Source organism: Panthera onca, chromosome D3 (genome assembly GCF_046562875.1).
Source record: "Panthera onca isolate mPanOnc1 chromosome D3, mPanOnc1 haplotype 2, whole genome shotgun sequence".
Lineage (NCBI taxonomy): Eukaryota > Metazoa > Chordata > Mammalia > Carnivora > Felidae > Panthera > Panthera onca.
In genome coordinates, this window is record NC_138350.1 from 52,562,810 (window position 1) to 52,584,507 (window position 21,698).

Consider the following 21,698-nt stretch of genomic DNA (forward strand, 5'->3'; position numbering starts at 1 on the left):
AACTTCTAGGTTTCAAATTAGATCGTAAATAATAAATTCATGACTTTAAAATTGAATTTAAAAGACATTCCACTTGAATATCTACTATCTTACACATGGCTTATTCAGCCTAGAGTTATTTTTGAGAAATATAACAGATATATCATAGAAGTTTCATAATAATATTAGTTATTTTTCATTTAATCAAAATGTAAAATTAAATTTTTGATACATTTTATGTTTTTCAGTGGTAGGATAATACTGAGTTTAAAATGAAATTGATAGTAAAATTACATTAAAATGTTAAGCTTAACAAAGAAAAAGTAATGTAAGCAGTAGAAAACAAAGAAATTCGTCCAAAGAGTTTTTTTTACCTAAAGAAAAAACACATATGTGGAAATTAAGTAGTTTTTCAGTAAATCGATGTTTCTCCTAGTGGGAAAGAAAAATTATTGGGGCTCTTAAAAGCAAGACTAAAAAACACCATCTATATATAAAATAGGAATAAATGAATAATTATTAACCACCACTTACTCAAATCCTCTATTTCTTGGATCCAAGATTTGTCATACAAGCTAAATTACCCTACAGTTTAGACTTTGTCCTTGAAAATGATGAAATGTTTTCTAAACATTGCTTTTCTTAGCTAAACTGGCTTTATTATAATTGTGAATTTTCTAATGCAAATTGAAATAAAAACAAATGTTTTGTACAGATTATAAATCCCCAAATCATTAGATTTTCAAAGAACTTAACAGTCAAAATATATCTAATTACAGTATCTATGTGTCACTTTATATTCTGGATTTTAAAATACAGTTTAAACTGGTTATAAGAGAAAACTTTGTAGGAACATTATATCTGGGATTTACTAAAATTTCACCTATACCAAATAATTTTTACTACTGAATGAATAAATGTAAATAATTGAGAGGGCATAGGTTCCGGACCTGGTCCTATTTGTAAAATCAGGTCATGACGTTAGACACAGTCAACAGAAAATAGTAACATTTACTAATGTATTTTACATTACCAGGATAAATAGAGAAATTTTTAAATTATTAAAATAGTTTCATTTTAAAAAACCCACAAAAGATAGTTTAGCAAAACTGAAGATGTCTAAACTAGAATCACTACCACTAGTTTTCCCTAAATGCTGATGAGACAGCAGAAAAAGAGACAATGGCTGCTATGACACTGATATTTTCATGTGTGCACTATTTTATTTTCAGTGAGTTGTAAGAACTAAAGAGGTTCTGGTGCCTCTCTGCCAGCCGCACTTTTAATCCCATTCCCTTCTGGTTCACCCGTAAGGTACCTCTTGAATGTAAGGACCACAAGGTTGGAGCAAGGCTAACTCACATCCAAGAGTCTGCCCACCCCCAACATGGCGGCCACTGCTCATTCTACACACATCCCACTGACTGGGGACCTGCTGATGGGTGTCCAGTATTCATTGCTGGCATAGTCACAGAACTCCCAAAGCAACACAACTCCCAAGGCAGCTAGGGACCCCTACGTTCACTCTTAGGAGAGCAAATGACTACGAAAAGTAAAAGAAGGGGAAGAAGTCAGATGGCAAGAACAAATCCCTACCACTGGCTTTACCAGATGTGAACAGTGTGGTAACTTCTGCAGAAGTAAGGGTCAAGCTTGCCCTTCCTCATTCTGAATTTGGCCACAAGGCAGCCGCCTGTGACAATGTAAATGGGCTACAAAAGCAGTTAAGGCGAATTATTTAAAGGAAGATATTTAAAGGAAGAAGCTATTAAGTAGCTGCCGAGTCCACATTAAAGATGGTCCACATTAATTAAATACAATTATGCTGAGTGATGGGTTGAACATATAAGAATAGACAAGGTCGTAGCCTCTAAATCAGCAATTTGTTCAATGAAGCATTTAAAATATCAAGACTTGTGGGTTTTTTTCTTAACCTTACAAGGAAACTGAGAATATTATAAAAGAAAAAAACTACCAGTGTCTTGGCAAATTCAAAATAAGCTAAATTGTTGTCTTAATAGCAAATAAATGGCCACATTTTAATGAGACCATTATCAAATATTTTGAACATGCCTAAAGCAAAGTTTTTATTAAAATAAAGCAAAACAGTATCTTAAAAATTCATTTGGCATGTCCCTTCTTGTGGCGGTGGAATGACATTCTCAACAGTTTACAAATTATTGTCTAGAAAACGAAGATCTCAGGGTTCTGCAATAATATATTTAAGGTTTAATAACCTTTGCTTCAGGACATTTCTCACATGTGCCCTAATTTGCTGTGCGAGCCACTCTCCCATTGATGCATCTCCAGTAGAGACAGACAACATCTGGTCGTTATCTTCTGCAAAACAGCACTTCATCTTCACCAATCCCTCCTCGCCACCTCTTGTTCAAGCAAAATTATCCCATTCAGTTTGCTCCTACTTTAAGCCACTAATCTTACTCAATTTATGCACCTACATTTCTTGCTTGCTTATGTGCTCTTATACTCACCATGAGGAGATTAGCAAGAAAAGTGTTTACTACATACATTTTCCCCACTAAGTTTTTGTCCTACTTTCAAACTTCAGGCACACCACCGGCTACAGTGTCCCTAGACGACTCGGCTGCAAACTTGCCTACTTGAGGGGTGCGGTAGCTCTGTGCCACTGACGAAGACGGAACACAGTAGAAGTTGCTGTGCTCTCTCTTCGTCAGTGGTTTCCGGTCCATCGTCCTCATCCTCCCCATTTCCAGTGTCTGCGGGAGCTTCGCAAACAGGAGGCACTTGATAAAAAAAAAAAAAAAAAAAAAAAAAAAAAAAAAAATGCAGGTTCTTGTCCCTTTCCACCAATAAAATCAGAATGTCTGAGGACTAAGTTCAAGAATATTCACTTTTACCAAACACCCTGGGTAGTTCTGAAATAGATGCTAAGACTCATCTTTGAGGACTAGATATGGAACCCTGCCTCTGAGCAGACACCCACAGCAGGCAGCTGCCTGCTTCTTTAAGCCTTTAGGCTTTAGACCTCCAGTTCAGACCTCCACCTGACCCCTGCATGGAAAAGCAAGGTCATAGGTGAACACTTCGCCTTTTAATGTCCAGAAAAGCATTATCATCTTCCTCTTCCAAACCCCTTTAGAAATAAGCTTGCCTGTATAAGGCCTCCAATCTGTGCTCCAACCCGTTTTCCACGGGAACCTGTAGTGTTCAAAATACGTGAGAATTGCTGAAATCACTCAGTTTCAAAGATCTCAGTTCCAATTAATTGGCCATTAATGAACTTAGTTGTTTTTTTTTTTTTTAAAGAAAAAGAACCTCAAATATTAAGAATCAAGTTGGTAGCAGACGTTTAACATAAATCTAGTAATTCCTTCTTTCCCTCTCTCTCAACTCTGTTCCAAGATTAGAATGGGACATCATTAGAATGTAAACAGGTTGGGGGCAGGGAGAGAAGGGGAATGCCCTTAATTAGTTAAACACGGCAAGTACCAGTCACCTCTGAATCATGTCCAAATCTCTCCTCATACTTTTAGCTGCATAGCTCAGAACCAGAAACTGTATTCTGAGAAGGGTTTGCATCAAGTTGAAATAACAACAGCATTACCATACGGTTCCTAAATAAAATAAGCTTATTTTTAGATCCTTGAATTAGCTTGCTCTTGGGAACTCCACTTTCAATATTGTTACCTAGTCATTCACACGGAGTTTATAGTCTACTAAAATCTTTAAATAGAACTACTTGTGTGTGATATACTTTTCTCCCAGAAAGTGAGAAGAAGAAAGCAAACCATAAAATTTAAAATCCAATGTCTGATATAGACCAATCAATGAAGAACAAGAACACTAAATGTTCCCAATCCCAAATTACTCTACCACAGTGCACAATGCACATCTAAGCAGTATGCTGTACCCCACCTACACACGTCAGAAGACCAACCTCTATGCTACCCCACAGCTGTTGAGATTAATGATGCTTTTTTCTCTTATTAGCATTCAACATACTCATCACCCAAGAAAAATAATTTATTTGCCCAGGATCTGTTTTAAAAGTAGAATTATGTAAATTAGGTCCTATTTTGTATACAAATGTGAGAAAAATCAATCATGAAATATGAAGATTCATTTATTAACGGAGTCTGACCAGACAACTGTAAAATAAATGATTTGCCAAAATTTGTACTGGAATCCATTTAAGTAGTTTCACAACTTCTTTGAGGCAAAAAAAAAACAAAACACCCTAACATTTATTTAATAATTTAGAGCAAGGCTCTCTCTCCCTCTCCCTCTCTGCCCTTCCCCTGCTCATGCTCTCTCTTCCAAAATAAATAAATAAACTTAAAAAAAAATGTAACAAGACATTTATTTGTCTTGTAACCTCAATTCAGCAAAACTGGGTTTAGTGCTTACCTTAGACAAGATAATATAGTGTTATCTGGTGTTAGAGATGCAGATAGAAATAACACACTTCCCCAACACAAAGAGTTCAAGGCCAATTAAGTCAGAGCACTTTTATCTACATTCTCCTTCACAGCAATGATTTTTCTTTGTACCAAAAGACAAATATTTTAGCAAAATACTAATATTCAAAAGAGGAACTGAAAACTTTTCCCAAATTAAGGCTATATCACAATCCTCCAGGATATAACTATTGATTCAATCCTCTGTAGTTTTCACCTGAATTCTGTAAATGCTATTTCCTACTCAAACATAACCACCTTACAGGAACATATATATATATCACCCACTCGCAAATTTCACAGTACCGTGAGCAACTCTGATTTAAATCAGGGTTTACAACTGATTTTAAACCGCAGAGGCAGACCATTCCCTTAGAGTTTTTCAAACAAAACATTAAGTAGAAGTCTGACAAGTCAAAAAGATAAAAAGCTTGTGCTCTGCCTTCTGAAACAGAGGTGAAGAACCCAAAGTTCTCCTTTTTGTGTCCCACTGTGACCTGCAAGCAGCCTCTTGAGGATGCTGAGACTCTAAGAACACCCCAGTGTGAGACCCAACTGGAAGTCACAGTTCCAGGACTCAGTAGGGCCATGCCTACAGGTGACAATGAGCATTGCGGACAGCAGCAGGAGGCAGAAAAGTCAGAGCCTCTGCCCATTCCAAACAGAATGGTGACAAAAAATCTGTTTTCCAAGCCAATCTCAAATGAGGCATTTACTACCAGGATCTCCAAGAGACAACGCACGAGCACACATTTTGTATATACGCAGAGGTGTGGTTACAGCCTTCCCAGGCAACACTATTAAATCCTATCTGAACTGTCAATACCTATACATTAAATACAAAAATTCTGTTGCCTTACATTTTCAAAACAAATATATTTCACTATATATTCTGAATCAAGCACACTTTTCCTCAAATGCACAGTAACAATTATATTACTTATGAAAAAATTTACCTCACCTTCCATCTGGGTTTACAGTCTTTAGGCCTCCAGTGACCTCCTGGCTCAATATCTAAATCCTTGGAGAAGAGTTGATGAATTTCATCAAAACTGATTTCACTTACATTGACATTGAGGAATCCCCCTAGAAGGTCAAACACGTGAAGAATTGTTTTAATACGAAGCAAGACAAACAACAATCGGTAGGGCTGATGGCATAACTTAGTTGCCAGGACAGTACAGTTTATTCCTGTTATCACCACATGATTGTTAGTATCATTCCCTTTCAGTTTTAGTTTGGATGATAAATTATAAAATCACTCCACTATCTTTGGTAAATCAGCCAAAGATAAGAGAAATCAAATTGTTTAATACAGCAAATATTTTTAATATTCTTTGGGAAACGTTTGCACGTCATTACAGATTAGCTTATTATTGTAATTTGACAATTTAGTCACATATTTTAAAACTACTTTTAATTTCCACATAGTCAACCTAGGTAGCACGAGAGCACAGTCTGTAAGTGTTAATTAAGCGGTTAGATTGGCAGGAAACCGCCAAATCCTACCTTCTGTGTACTGGGGACACTATTTAACTTCTCTGTGCCTCAGCCTCCTTCTTTGCAAAAGCAGATGGTAACACCTGCCTCCCCGTGTGGTTGTGTCCACTAGATGAAACAGTGCCGTGAGAAGGATCAAGCAACAGCATCAACCACAAAGGTACACACTCAATATACGTTAGCTGTTCCTACTGTCCTCTACTGACATTTAAGAGAGAGAATTTGCAAACACAACGTAAGCAATTTATATTTTTGGCACCTACCCAGTATCCCCTTGATTTGCAAAACTGGAAAACTACAGGCTTTTAAGATATTCCTGGCCTACCAGGCACTCACTTTCTGAGTTAACAAATATCTTACTGGAGGTGTTTTTACTACTAGCTTTTCTGTTGTGTACCACTGAAATGACAAAAGACTCTTGGGTGGAAAGTCATTTCCATTAACTCAGTCGGAAACAGAACTGAGAACTAACAGAACTAAATTAGGTCTAACCTCTTCATCTCATAAAATACATACCAACAAATGAGGTTTCTCATTTCAGGTCGTCTGAGCCTGACTGGCCATGACTCCACATATAAAACCTTCATTTCCTCTTTGAGAGAGCCCTCTCCTTTCCTCCTGTCGTTCTGTATCCTAAGGTTTCACAACTGCGTCTCTTCCCCTCCCTCCCTTCCTCCTAACTAGGCAGGAGTATCAGTAGCTTCCATTAAACACTCAGGCATGCCAGCGAGAAGCATTGTAAAAACCAGATGCCAGGTGTCTGGGCGGCTCAGCCGGTTAAGCATTTGACTCTTGGTTTTGGCTCAGGTCTGATCTAGCAGTTTTGTGAGTTCGAGCCTCGGCGTCGGGCTCTGCGCTGACAGTGCAGAGCCTGCTTGGGATTCTCTCTCTCTCTCTCTCTCTGCCCCTCCCCACTCATGCTGTCTCTCTCTCAAAATAAATAAACTTAAAAAAAATTTTTTTTAAATAAAAATTAAATAAAATACAAATGTCTACATTTCAAAGGGTAAGCTGGGGGGAGAAAAGTGCAACCTTCTAATGTCTGCCAGTTCTCCTGACTACATCTGTGGCCTTTTACCCTGCCTTTTGGGTGGTAAGATATGCAAAGTAGCTAATCTTAGAAAGATGAGGCTCACCTAAAAGGAAAGAGTAACGTATGAACTCAAAGAGAAAGGGGAGGTCCACAGCGTAAGACTGATCAATATAAGTACCAGCTCAGCTGACAAAGACTGAATCTACCACTGTAATCAAATAAAATTCACACAAACAAATCTGATGCACTTAATGGTATGCATGATTGCTAAAATGATAGTCATTATAAATAATAGGCAGTTCATATGAGTAACTGAGGCTGGTATTCTATATGCACTGTTAAACCAATTTTTTTGGCCTTTTTTCCAGCTTGACTGCTTTAACAGCTGTAATCATCATTACTGTCAGCAGGGTCCTCCAGTCTCATTTGCTGTTGCGTTTTCATCTCAAACACACATGCACTGGCAAACGAAGAGGCAAGTCTTACGTCTCTCTTCTCAATGGGCGGGGCCTCCGGTGCCCACCACTTAACCATCTCTAATGCATGAGGCATCCAGAGTCCAACCTCCTTTCTGCCTGCCCCCCACGCACCGTCCTCAGAGTCCCTCAGCTGCCTTCCTATGTGCTTGCTGCTCTTTCCTCTGAAATCTTAATCTCATACTGGCTGAAGGCCAAAGACAACCCAGTGGCATGAAGTTGTCATGCCAGTGGTCACAGCAACAGTACTATTTTGGGGGTGAGGGGGGACGGATGGTAAGGGACAGGCCTCCAAGATAGGATGGCCACTACTGGGAACAGTAAAAGCGTGATCCGAAAGAGGAGAGGAAGAATCACAAAATTAGTGGGGTGGAGTGCAATGAGACAAACAACTCTTTTTTCTGAGCTGCTGCCTCGGCATTTCAAAGTATGATAACCATACTCACACCCAGAGTCTCACCAGTGAGATAAGAATGCAACTTTAGGATTCCTGCCATCACTTCCTCCTTTGCTTTTCCCCAAGGCACCTTTTAAAATAATCACTTAGAGTTAAGCCCACCAAAAAGTTAAGTGACCTCTGCCCCAACCACCCTGTAAGTGATAGTTGCTCTCTCTCCTGCTCATTCAACCTGGAACAGAGGACTGCCCTTCCCCCAGCTCACCGAGCCCCCTTGCTTCTGGGATCTGGAAGTAATTAAATCTTGTGACTCGACTTCCTTTGTGTGGGTGTGCTGAAGCTGTAACTCCAGTCAAAATGACTCCCTGGGTTTCATTTCCCCAAAGTGGGAGCTCAGATGCTGAGGGAGCGCCTGCCTGCCCCATGTGGGTGGCATCTGGGTATTCTTAATTCAATATACCAGTTCTGCTTCTCAACACAACCGGTGATAATGATGGGATCGTGGGTGCAGTGTGTACCCCCATACAATGCCCTGGAGCTACAAATGGCTTACTAACTTCCTCTCCCAGACCACTCAGTCTCCCTGGGAAGGAACCCACTGCTTGCTGGCAGTCTGTGGCACTGTTTTTGCACGGCTGCGTACTGTTCACAAATCCCCACCCTAAATTGTCGATGCAGTGAAAGGCAGACTCCCCTGAAAAGCTCACCACCAGCAGGCTCCAGTCAGCAGTAGGTGTGTTTCCCACTAGTCCCTAAACAAGTCCCTGCTGTGTGCCAGGTCTGGAGGTAATCTGCAATACTCACATGCAAGAGTCCCAGCACCGGGCCAAGGTGAGCTAGTGGAAATAGCAGGACCCTGCCGCCTTTCCCCAGGCAGGGGCAGTGGACAGGGCAGGGCAGTGGCAGGGACACGGAAGGGAGTTCTCTTAGATTAGTGCCACAGGTGTGGCTGGCTGCTGGGCCCACGCTGTTGGTGGCTGGGACTAGGGTGTTGAGCTTGGAAAGCCAGCCCTAACACATGAGAGAGGTGACTCTACCAGGGGTATCACGGACCTCTGGGTGGACACAATGCTGAGGTCAACAACCTCCTATGCTGCCACAATGCTTGCTGCTGTCGCAAATCACCCCCCCCAACCCCATGGGATGTCAGGAGTCCCATCCTTGGTGTGGTACAGCAGGACACATTCTCGCCACAAAAGCAGGGCCCCTGAACACACGGTACCGGCTCCTCCCAAGTTCCCAGTGGAGGTTGAAAAACCACTAGACATTTGTAAGACCCCTGCTCAGATGGCCTGTTCGGTACCGAACAGCGTGGCATATCAACACGCCTAATCACCGGTGCTATGTTCCTGAGGCTTGGGAGCTTTCCCCAGTACATCAGCTACTGCTGCACTGGTGGAGGGGAACCCCGACCACTTGGAGGGTTGGTTGGAACAACCTAGAAAGGCAGGTGTGGCAGCACGAGTCCGGGAAGGGGCAACCTCCATCCCAGGTGTCCCCTGTCGCTATCCTCCCAACCAAAACGCCCAACCACCAGGGTGAAAAGAAATGGAGACAAGTTAATTATACAGAATAGAAATGCAAGGGTTTTCTAGAAAAATCTGCCCATAGGAAGGGGGAGAAGGGTGCAAATTGGCTCTTACAGGTCTTTGGAACTGGCTCTGAACTGTTGGTTACAGTGGCTGAGATGTGTGTCCTGGCCAGACTGGCCAAAGTCCTCAAAATTCATAACTTGTACCAAAAAAACAACCCAAGGTATTGAGGGCCTGTTTTATTACAGACACCCTGGAGGAGCCTCTGGACTTGTCACCACAACGACAGCACTCCCAAATGCATCGAGCCACCAGGGCAAGAGATGCAGACAAAAACAGGAATAGACTCTCAGGAAGAGACCTCCCCCACAAGCCTCCGGAGTCCACAGAGATGAGAGGAAGAAGCTGCCTCACCGGATGTGTGTTTCTATGGCTTGGCACCAGGCCTGTCCGTCCATCACAGTTATTACAGCCCGGGTTCCCTGCGCGTAGACAAGCCTAGATGAAGCATGCCTCCGCTTATATAAAATTGGGATGGGCTAATGGGCATGCTTCCACGGACCCCCTTGGCCACTTCCAACCCAGAGGGTGCCCTCGGGGCCAGAATCTAAGGAGTTCTTCTTAAAGCACCCCCACCCAATTATAAGGCCATACTGTTACAATTCACAGCAATGTTAGATATGGCATAATAGGCATTAGACCACATTAATGCTGTAGCTAGACATGAAAAAGATAATTTTCCTGAAGCCCAAATCTTGTTTGCCAGTAAAGGCAAATGGCCCCTCTCCCCCCTTCAGCCAGGAACCCAACAGAGGGCCCCCGGAGATATTAGGGCTTCCAGGCCCCTTCTCAGTCCCCATGGAGGAGTGGCACCTCAACTCAGCTCACTCTCTCATTAGATGACCAAAGGTCCCTCTGTGTGAGTGGTTCTGGACATCACGGGCCCCTAATCCAGGACAGCTCAAATACAAGCCGGAAGTCTTTGCTCAGGCACTGTGGGCTCTTCAAGAGACCACCGGCCCACCTGGAAGGCAAATGTCGTTACCGCTTGGAATGTCCCAGCCCTGGCACCAGGATCTGGGCTCCCAAACTCTGACCTCTGAGAGTAGAAGTTGCCAAGGCCTCTGCCCTAGGGACCCAGCAACTCCCCAGAGCTTGTCTCTCTTCTGGGAGGGACAATTACCCATACAGTTCCCTAATTATCCACTAGGACACACAAAATAGACAATCCTCCTATTCAAGTCTTCTGACAGTCTTAAATATTTTTTATACAATAGGCAGAAATCACAGCTTATTTTGAGGGCTGCTAGAATTGCCAGACATCTTACCAGGCTCAACAAAGGCTGTTCCCGAGTTAGTGGCCTACGAAGCTAAAATATTGATCCTGCCCCCATCTGACCAGCAAAAGGCTCTCCCTGTACGCCCCTGTGGCTTGCCTGACCTCTGTCCATGGTGCTCAACTGCTCTCATGCAGGACATTTTGCAGTACACTATGTGATGCTTGGTAGGAGCCCCCACCGCCTTTTATAATCCTCCGTATCTGCCCAGGAACCAACACCACATGGATGCTTATGATCTACACCCTGTCCCAAGGAGAACCACTCCTGTGGCCTTGGGCCTCAATGCCCAACCATCCAGGAGGGACTTCCAACTTACTTTAGCTTCCCTGATTAAGCAGTTAGTGTCCACTGTGGGTCCAATGCCCTGGGGCTGTCATAGATACGTGGCTCTCCATATGTGCACTTCTTCCCTCAACCTCCAATGCATTTGCCTCCGCGCCAGCCCCCACGAGTCCTGTCTATTCCTACCAGTGTACTTCAGTCTCCCTGGAGCTACCCTTACACATCGCTGAACAGGACCCGCCAATCCGTATCTCTGCCCCCTCACGTGAAAAGCATACAGTATTCAACCCCATTATATTGGGCACAGGTCTGCTGTTATCCCTCACTGGGACTGGGCTAGCTGCCACCCCACTAGGCACACGACAACAAATTATTAAGATAAACAGCAACCTGTCAGCCACCCTGCCAAACACACTGGACTGTTACACCAAAGCCCAGCCCTGATGCAGCAGACAGTTTTGGATAACCGTTTAGTTTTAGATTATCTACTGGCCAGGGAAGAAGCTATATGTGCTGTAAAGGGCCCGTCTGCTGCATGAATATTAATAATTCTGGAAACATTCAGACACATTCACAAAAGATAGCCCAACAGGTATATGTATTCCATCATCTTACCCAAGTTTTTAATCAAATACCTACCTTAACCTTATCCAAGGGCTTTGGTTTATTTTCTTTGCTGGACCTCAACAAATGGAGAGGGTCATTACAAACAGCATTTCCAATTGTTGTCTATAGATATTGCTGACTGGCATTTTTGCTTTGCTTAGGTGCTTCATGTGCTGGATGACCAAAACCCTGCCAGTGGCTTGTAATACCTCCACCGTTCAGATAGTGCCTATGATTTTCCCTAAAGATTAATGCCTAGGCATCACGGGGTCAGTTGCGATGAGAAAAACAACTATTGTTCTTCTGCAAAAACAACTTTGTTTTTCTGAGTTGCTGCCTAGGCATTTCACACTATGATAACCCTGCTCACACCCAGAGTCTGTCACTTAGATAAGGACTTGAGTTTAGGATTTCCGCCATAAATTTCTGCTTTGCTTTTGTCAGGGCATCTTTTAAAATAATCACTTAGAGTTAAGCCCACCAAAAAGTTAAGTGACCTCTGTCCCAACCATCCTATAAGTGATAGGTGCCGGCTACCTTTCTCTATCTCCTGCTCATTCAACCTGGAACAGAAGACTGCCCTTCCCCCAGCTCACTGAGCCCCCCTGCTTCTGGAATCTGTCATTAAACCCTATGACTCTGTTTCCTGTGTATGGGTGTACTGAAACTGTAACTCCAGTCAAAATGACTGCCTGAATTTCATTTCCCCAAAAGTGGGAGCTCAGATGCTGAGGGACTACCTGCCTACCCCATGTGAATGGCTTGTGCTAACCTCATCCAGCGGGTCATAATCTGCATATTCCTTTTTTTTTTTTTTTTTAATGTTTACTTATTTATTTGAGAGAGAGAGAGAGAGAGAGAGAGAGAGAGAGAATCCCAAGCAAGCTCCATGCTGTCAGCACAGAGCCCGATGTGGGCTGTGATCTCAGCCACGAACCCTGAGATCATGATCTGAGCTAAGATCAAGAGTTAGACGCTTAAATGACTGAGCCACTCAGGCGCCCCTAATCTGCATATTCTTAATTCAATACACCAGCTCACTTCTCAACACAAGGTGTTAGGGGAAAGATGCCATGCACAGAAAGTGAAGGGAAAAGGGAACATTACAGAGAATGGCCGGGAAGAGGCACGAAGCAGAAGAACTACTGGTGACAAGGTTTCCAAACGATCCTCAGTAGAAAAACATCTCTCAGGGAGACTTGGGGTCCTCCCACCACTGCACCCACTGAAGTGACTGTCACCTCCTTTACATACTGGATGTCCCCTTGAGGTTTCACTCAAAGAAGCATTCCAGTGCTTTAAAACCAGAAGAGGATAAAACTTTCTCTACGTGTAAAAACGTAAGCAATCAGCCAGACTAGACCCCCTTTACTTCACTTGTTGAGATGCCAAGGGCAACTGAAGAAAAAGGACCCGCTGAACTCCACAGAGAACCCCCAATCTTCACTCAGCACCTGTGCTAACCTGAGCTTTTCCAGTGAGAACGTATGCTCTCTCCCCAGTTAGAAATTAAAAAGTCAGGGCGCCTGGGTGGCTCAGTCGGTTAAGCGGTTTAGCGTCCAACTCTTGATTTCGACTGAGGTCATGATCTCGCAGTTCATGGGATCGAGCCCCATGTCGGGCTCTGCATTGGCAGCATGGGGCCTACTTGGGATTCTCTCTCTCTCCCTCTCCTCTGCCCCACCCCTACACACGCTTTCTCTCCCTGTCTCTCAAAACAAATAAATAAACATTTTTTTAAAATAAAAAAGAAATTAAAAAGTCAAAAATATAGTCTCTGAAATCAATTTATCCAGCAGTGCCACCAATCAGCACACAAATGTAAATAACGTAATCTATCAAATCTTGATTTTCACTATTTGGAAGGTGGAACTGGATGGAGTTAAAAGGAAAGAGCAGAACTCGGTGCCTGAATAGAATCGGGGCTGCCAGTTCGCGAGAGGGTCAGGTCAAGTGGAAGAACAAAAGTCAGTTGTAAGCTACCCATCAGTCCTGTCAACAAAGCCTGATGCCAAACTACTTCTGTTATGTGTTGAGAAAAACTTAGTTGCATCACTGGTTATATATGGTATTTACTATAATTTTCTAATGCTGAATTAGCAAGACATGTGATAATGCCACCCAGTTTGGAAACCTAAATGGGTCTGGGGTCCGTTAGATGTGTGCAGGCCCAAACCACATGCTCATGGTAGTGTGGCCTACAACATATCACGTGACATGACTTAGGATATTACTTTTTCTATTAAAACATAATTCTTAAAATAATAGTCAATGCATATGAATTACCTATATTTACATTTTCTTACATTTCAAGTAAAATGTAAGGCATATTATCTCTAGCCAGAGAGTTGCTTTCTCTAAAAATCCACAGCTTCCTGTGACTGAGTTCAGGGCCTATATCTATTTTTTGGTATCTAAAGCCTAATTCTGGATACTCTGATTTTTATCACCACTTTGCCCTCAGGGTTTCAAATGGCCGGGAAGATCTGAAGAAACCCAAAGATCTGATTGACAGTGCTGAGAAAGACATGAATTTCCCGAAGAAATATCCCATCAGGTGAATTCCTCTCCAAAGTCAAAAAATGGATTGTTATGTTAAGATACACATTCTCTCCCACTCCCCCTGGGCTGCTGCCTGAGCACACACAGCTCAAGGCTAAACAGCTACATCAGGCATCACGCCCCCCTAGTAACCCACTGCCTCCTTTGAGGCCAACACTAGAAACTGCCTATTCCCAATAGGGAACTACTTAGGCTCCTCAACTTCTGGAATTTTATGCCTACTTACACAGACGATTTCTTACTCAACTACTCCTGAAGTGACCAAATCTAAGTATTCTAAACACAGAGTGGTTTTTAGCCACACATCACCAATGCGAAGTGCAATGCCTGGACACTGGATGGATGGATGGATGGATGGATGGATGGATGGATGAATGGGTAGGAATGGCAAAGCTGGCCACAAAGGTGGCCTTGTCTCACCTCTCTTCCTGCTTCTTTCCTACTTTATTTCCACCCCTTGGCTCTACCAGGTACTAAAATATGCCTGTAAGCCATTTGTGCAACAGGTGTCCCACACGTAAATGACCCAAAATAACAGCCTCCATACAGCCCAAGTTCTCATCTCCTAATACTGGTCACAACACACAGCTCTTAACACCCAATTTCTTCCCTTGCTTATAGTTTTCTCTCACTTTACTCTGAATGACTACCTGAACCTCCAGTTAACAGTCTTTGCTTTTTGTCCTCACCTTTCCCTCATAAACCACCCAATGAACCTTTGGTCCCCCCTTGAAAGCCCCGCAGCCTTTATCACATCTTCCAAACTGTTTTCTTAGTCCCCAGCTATTGATAAACTGACCATCTCCTTTAGTGTCATAATCCACAACTATTATTGTATTTCCTCAACTCTGAGACACGCACTGACTTATGTTTTCGCATCCTGACACAGGGACACACCCTACAACGTGTGCATTTCATGTACTGCTTCTTTCTTGTTCCCAAAAAGCTGTTATGAAATTTATAATGTATCTTGTCAAGAAAATATGGTATATCATATACTCCTCCCGTGATTTCAAATGTTTCCTGGAACCATTTCATTGCCAAGAAGCTTCCATATACTGTACTTCAGTGTCTTCCCTAGAATACCACCCTACCCCTCATCTTAAATGAAAACGTGTTCTCCCTTTCAAACTGTGCCAAATGCTTGCTTTCCTAGGTCTACAATCTTGGAGCCAGGGATAAAAGAAAGTATTCTGCAGACTTACAGCTACACTCTACAAACACACACACACACACACACACACACACACACACACACACACTTACTTCCTTCTTTCATGAATTCACCTCCTTTGAAGTTTGTGATTTTTAATTGTACCACCTTCAAATATCCAGCCTTGTTTACTGACCAGGAGGTACTCTCCCCTCCCCTGTATATCTATCTATCTTTCTTTCTTTCTTTCTTTCTTATTTATTTAGTACATCATCCTTATAAACTCTGACCTGTATTCATACCTTAAGCATCACCATTACCTAGGAGGACTGGCAGTGTCAGAATTGAAAGCCAGTCAGCTCTGGCTTAAATTTCTCTCTGCTATATCCTCATTTGCCCAGTCTATCTGGTCTTCTAATAAGCAGCTCAGTAATTTTGGTCACGTGGCTAAGAATCACGAGGCATAGCTGTTTAGAATGAAGGTTACTGGACCCATTCTCAAAGCTCCTATGTCAGTAGACACCCCTGAATCATGTTTGTGGCCACACAGCTGGACATGAACACATTTCAGTTGCGGGAACTGCCCACCACTGAGTCCCGCCTTCCTGGCCAACCTCTCATACGTATATGGCCTCCCACTTTATCAGGAACACTGAAGTAATAGGCATGAACCCCCCTAACTTTCTCCACCTCATCTCCCAATGAACTATATATACTCTTGCCTCAGGGGAGAAGAGGTTCTTGCTTTCCAAGGCTAATTCCTTGACTTGAACCTACTTCTGTTTCCTGTAAACTTCTCCAGAATCTGGCTCCATGGATACTTCCCTTCTGCTTCCTTGTATTTACCATCTCGACAGTCTCTCTGGAATTCCCCAAAACTTGCTCAAGTCCATATCTTCCTAAAGAGTTCTTCCCTTGCCCCCACCTCCTCCAGATACCTTCCTCCATTCTACTTCCCTTTCCCACCACACTATTTTTTTTTAACCAACAAGTTTTTATATCCCTCTGAGTCACTTCTCCGGACAGTGTCTTTTGCACCCTACCCTACCCCTCTACTGAGACTGCATTTGGTGTCGCCTCTGTTTTCTCTATGCCACACTCAATGGCTTGTCACAGGTCTTCATTCCATCTGCTTTGAGGTATGTCACAAGACAGAACATTCTCTCCTCAAAACTGTGTCCTCATTAGCCTCTGGGACACTGCTCCCTGACTCCTTCATGTCCCTGACAGTTCTCTCTTCTGCTACTGACTACCCGTTGCCCCCACAAGTGCCAGTATTCTCCAGGGACCCACCCTTAGCATTCCCATCTCACTTCCTCTGTTTCTAGCCCAGATCTCTCTGATGAAATTCAGACCCCAAATTAACTCTCCTGAGCTTTAAACAAGGCCCAAGTCTAACTTCCTCATTAACTTCCTTATTCTCCAAATGTGATGTTTATCCTGCATTACTTGTTTCAGTTAGCAATCACCAAGCCAGAAACTTGCTCATTAACCCTGATCCCTTGGTGGGCCACCACATCTAGCTGATGGCACTCCTAGGGCTTCTTTTTGGTGCCTTGTCCTCTCTCCAATGCCACAGCCTCGGCATATGCTCTTGTCATTCCTCTTGGCCCAGGCAGAAAGCTCCTTGCTGGCCTTCCAGGTTCTAGTATTTTCCCATTTTCATCCATTTTTCCACTTCTCATCAGAATAGTCTTTCTGAATACCATCTTAGTCACACTACTCATCTGCTTAGAGCAGTGGTCTTTGTTCATTTTGTTTTATCCTTTTTTGCCCCAGACCCTTTGAAAACTGTACACTCATCCTAGAGATAGGCACACAGGCCACAAATCAACCCTTTGCATATATGCTCAAGGGCCCTGCTCCCTCTGAGGCCTATCTCATGGATGCCCGGGGACTCCTGGAACCCACATGGCCCTCAAGGCCCCTCCCCTCCCTGTCCAGCCTCACTTCCCACCCTGGTCACAACAGACCACCCTCCATTCTCACAGAACCCTTCAGGCTCTGACACTGTTACCTCAGCTACTAGTGAACTATCTTGCAAGAGCCAATTACAATGTCCCCTCTCACTGACATCTCCCTTTCCCTTTTCGAATGAACCATAGGTTCCCTTTCATCACATAATAACCCATTCATAGTGAGGACGCTGCTTTTCTGTGAGCGTGTTACCTGCTCTGGCTGTTAGACACAGGGCCATTCAGCTTCGTGTCTCCTCTGCCTGCCCCTGTGAACAACCCAAGGCCACTACATGTGCAGCCACGGTTTACTCGAAAATGGTTCCCATCTCTTTTTACAGTACACATGTGCATGATGGTTTGTCATAGTACATATTCTTTGAGCTTCTCTGAAGTGTACTTATCTTTTCCCTTTCTCCTGATTTTCATTTGAGTTATTGAAATTCATCTCAAAAAGTCCTTATAGCTTTTGTTATATTCCTAAGTCTAGCAACTATAGCAATTACCAAGGTTAAACCATAAAGGGAAATATTCCACAAACAGTAAGGACAAAATATATGAAAGTTACTGGAAATGTATTCTGTTCGAAGAATTAAAAGATAGGAAAACTCCAGGCAAGTCTACCTTCATTTTAATGCAAAGTACACAAATGACATTTTCCCCACTCTGCTTCACTCACAAAAATCAAACCATCCACGCTAAGCACTTGTTATTTTTTAGGTCTGGAAAAAGTGAAATTTCTACTTTACTTTGTTAGCAAGGAGAGTCTCACATAAATTTAAGAAAGCTGAAAATGGATTAGCCCTCTGGAGGATCTATAAATACTAACAGTGACAAAGAAGTCACTCATATTGTATAAATAACACACATTAAAACAGATTTTACAGGGGCGCCTGGGTGGCTCAGTCGGTTAAGCGTCCAACTTCAGCTCAGGTCACGATCTTGCGGTCTGTGGGTTCGAGCCCCGCATCAGGCTCTGGGCTGATGGCTCAGAGCCTGGAGCCTGTTTCAGATTCTGTGTCTCCCTCTCTCTGCCCCTCCCCCGTTCATGCTCTGTCTCTCTCTGTCTCAAAAATAAATAAACGTTAAAAAAAAAATTAAAAAAAACAAACAAATTTTACAGGGGCGCCTAGGTGGCTCAGTTGGTTAAACGTCTGACTTTGGCTCAGGTCATGATCTCATGAACTTTGAGTTCAAGCCCCGCATCGGGCTCTGGGCTGACAGCTCAGAGCCTGGAGCCTGCTTCAGATCCTGTGTCTCCCTCTCTCTCTGCCCCTCCCCCACTCATGCTCTGTCTCTCTCTGTCTCAGAAATAAACAAACATTAAAAAAAATTTATAAAATAGATTTTATGGTATAATTGACTGAATGTAAAATATTGCTGAAATCCATGAAATCCATTTTATCTAAATTCCAACTGGAAAAGCCACAAGTTTATCTCTATGGTAATCCAGTGCTGGCAGTCCCATTGCTCCACTAGAGAAAAATAAAAAAGAAGCTACAGCTAGATAATCAAACACACCAATGTTAAGCCTCAACTTCACTTTTGGTGAAAATTACAGGAAAATTAAGTATCATTCATACTTGGACAGTTTTCATCAAAGTAGATCTTCTCCCTACATGGACTTCGTTTAACTATTATTTAGGGAGATACTGCATTCAATTATTTTGTGCAATATTATAAAAAGATTTTACACTTAGGTATTTTGGTATGCCATTCTCTATTATCAATGGGAAATAATCCTGTGAACTTAAAAAAAAAATAGGGATACATAGGTAAGTATAAAACCCCTTAACTCCACCCATTTCTCCCAGGTTTCTCATTCCCTTGATCATCACAACGTGTAGCTCCATCAAAGCAGTGAGGAAGAAAGAGAATATCAAACTAATGTCTATCAAGCTTAAAGCACTGCACTTCTTTTTATCCTTGCAACACTGTGAAGTTGATACAATACTCCCTAGTTTACAGATAGGTAAAGTGAGGCTCTATTTTGCAGAGGTCACATGACTCAGTGAAGGGGCTCTCCTGGATGGCTCAAGTAAGGCCCTCTTGGAAGAAGCCTCATTATATTGGCTGTTCCCACGGCCCCGTTCTAAGTAGTTATTTGTACATGACCAATCTTCTAACTACGACATGGGGGTGGTGCTGGACCCAAAGCCAGCAGCCCATGAGGAGGCCTTCTGTGAAAAGGTGGCTCGCCCAACCAGTGTGATCCTCTCTTGTGAAGAAGACTCTGACGGAAGCAGTGATAAGGAGCAGTAGCAGCAGGACATTCAGTGACAGGGCAGTGAGTGCGCAGCAGGCCTGACAGAGTCTCTGAAGCACCACGACAGGGACATCTACAAGTTCTGGGCTGGAGGAGAGCAGTGCTAGTAGGAAGGCCTGGCAGGCAGATGCTTTTAAACAGAGTTTAATTAGTACCCATAAAGCAGTAATTAAGAAAATGGCAACTAAACCGAGAACAGAAAGATTTCCTAAGACTGTAAACCCTTGAATATGCAAATTATGAAAATGAAATTATTATAATCAATATTTCAACAGAACATTACTTAGTGGTTTCAGTACTGCACAGACAAAAACATTCATTTTTAGAAAACCAGGGCTACAATAACAAAGTAATGACAAATACACAGCCACAAAAATCATAGCTTCATTCTCTATTATAAGACAGCAAAGAGACAGGAAGATTTGAGTCAAGTGAGAATCTTTTTTAAAATACCCATGCCCCCTGTCAGATTAATAAAATCACTTAGAGGTTGGGAACAAGAATCACAAAAGTTCCTCAGGCCTGATATAGCCTACTCTAGGCTGGTGGCTAGAGTAGGACGTACTCCAGATTGGTGGCTCTCAAAGTGTGGCCCAAGGATCACCAGCACCCAGGAACCTGTTAGGGATGAAAATTCTCAGACCCCACTCAAGAGGTATGGAGTCTGAAACTCCGAATGTGGAGCACAGCAACCTGAATTTTAAGACTATCCAGCTGATTCTGATGCACCCCCAAATTTGAGACCCATGGCCTTAGATGACATTCATTGAAAGGGGACTCTTGATTGTAAATATATAATTTCAATAATTTACCAACGATAAACTTTCAGTTTATAAATATGATAGGCAAAGGCCAATTTCTTCAAGAAAGAATACTTATGTAAAGACATAAAAAACACATTTTGATACTGAGTGCTTTAGAACCCAAGGATAAATAAGCAATTCAAAAGGATATTTATTTAATTTTTTAATTACATAAAAATCAACATATAAGCTTATCTGTACAGATCATGCTTAAAATTGGGGGAGGGGAAACATACAAAGAAAAAAATGCCAAAATGATAGCCCTGCAGCTTCTGAGTGATTATAGTGGGCTTTTAAATGATCATGTACTGTTTTCATAATTTTGAAAAAATATGTATTTTTAAAAATACATATTTTTAAAATACACCATCTTTGTTGCTATCTCATACACAAAAGTTAAGTACAAAATGGTAAAACTATTAGAAGGAAATAAAAGAGTATTTGTACGGCCTTGGAGTAATATAGAAAGCTTTCTTGAGACAGAAAAAGCAAAAACTTTAACACGATTGATACACTTGAAAATATCGTAACTTTAAACTTCTATAAAACAGAAGATTCCATAAACAAAATGAAAAGACAAGCCAAGGACTGTGAAAAGCTGTTATACAATACATACAGCAGACAATAGGTCACTGTTGGAATATATGTAAAGAACTTCCATTAATCAGGACAAAAGCCCAATTAACCAATATGGAATCAATAAAGCACACAACTGAGTGAGTCACAGGAGAGAAAATTCAAAACCACTCACTAACCCATCAAAAGTTACTCAAACCCATTGCTAATGAGAAAAGTGAAAATCCAAACGAGATATCATTTTTTAACAAATTAGAAAATATATTTTTATCACATTAGCAAAAATTTAAAAGTCTATCAATATCAAAATAGTTACATTCATGCTTTGATGTTGAGGATATAAACTGGTACAGCTCCAGGGCACCTGGGTGGTTCAGTTGGTTAAGCGTCAGACTCTTGGTTTCGACTCAGGTCATGATTTCACAGTAAGTGGGATTGAGCCCCGCAATGGGCTCTGTGCTGACAGCAAGGGCCTGCTTGGCATTCTCTCTCTCCCTCTCTCTCTGCCCTTCTCTGCTCACGTGCTCTCTGTCTCTCTCTCTCAAAAATAAATAAGCACTTGAAAAAAATGAAAATAAAAATAAAAATAAACTGGTACAGCTCCTTTGGTGCAAAACCAAGCCAGCCTATGTAGCAACTCCAGTTCTAGGGATGAACCCTCAAGCATATATGTACCACATGCAGAGAAATCTGTACCGTCCTGCTCCCAATAAGACTACTTTGTGATAGCAAAAAAGTGGAAACCATGTAAATTTCCATCAGCAGGTAAAAAGGTAAATGAAATGTAGTACCCTTATTC

At 42.2% G+C, this 21,698-nt stretch overlaps 1 protein-coding gene across 7 annotated transcripts in view; it reads right to left on the reverse strand.

Annotated features, from left to right (window-relative positions):
• B4GALT6 (beta-1,4-galactosyltransferase 6) overlaps positions 1 to 21,698 on the reverse strand; it is a 96,848-nt gene that overhangs the window by 43,573 nt on the left and 31,577 nt on the right. For 4 of the 7 annotated variants that reach the window (XM_060613529.3, XM_060613530.3, XM_060613527.3 and 1 more), the window contains one exon: positions 5,380 to 5,504. The exons of 1 other annotated variant lie outside the window; for it this stretch is intronic. In XM_060613529.3, the coding sequence (XP_060469512.1) occupies positions 5,380 to 5,504 (125 nt within the window). Of the gene's footprint in view, positions 1 to 5,379; positions 5,505 to 6,434; positions 6,557 to 8,628; positions 9,160 to 21,698 lie in introns of those variants that run through there. 2 more of the 7 variants (XM_060613535.3, XM_060613534.3) reach the window with 2 other exon arrangements.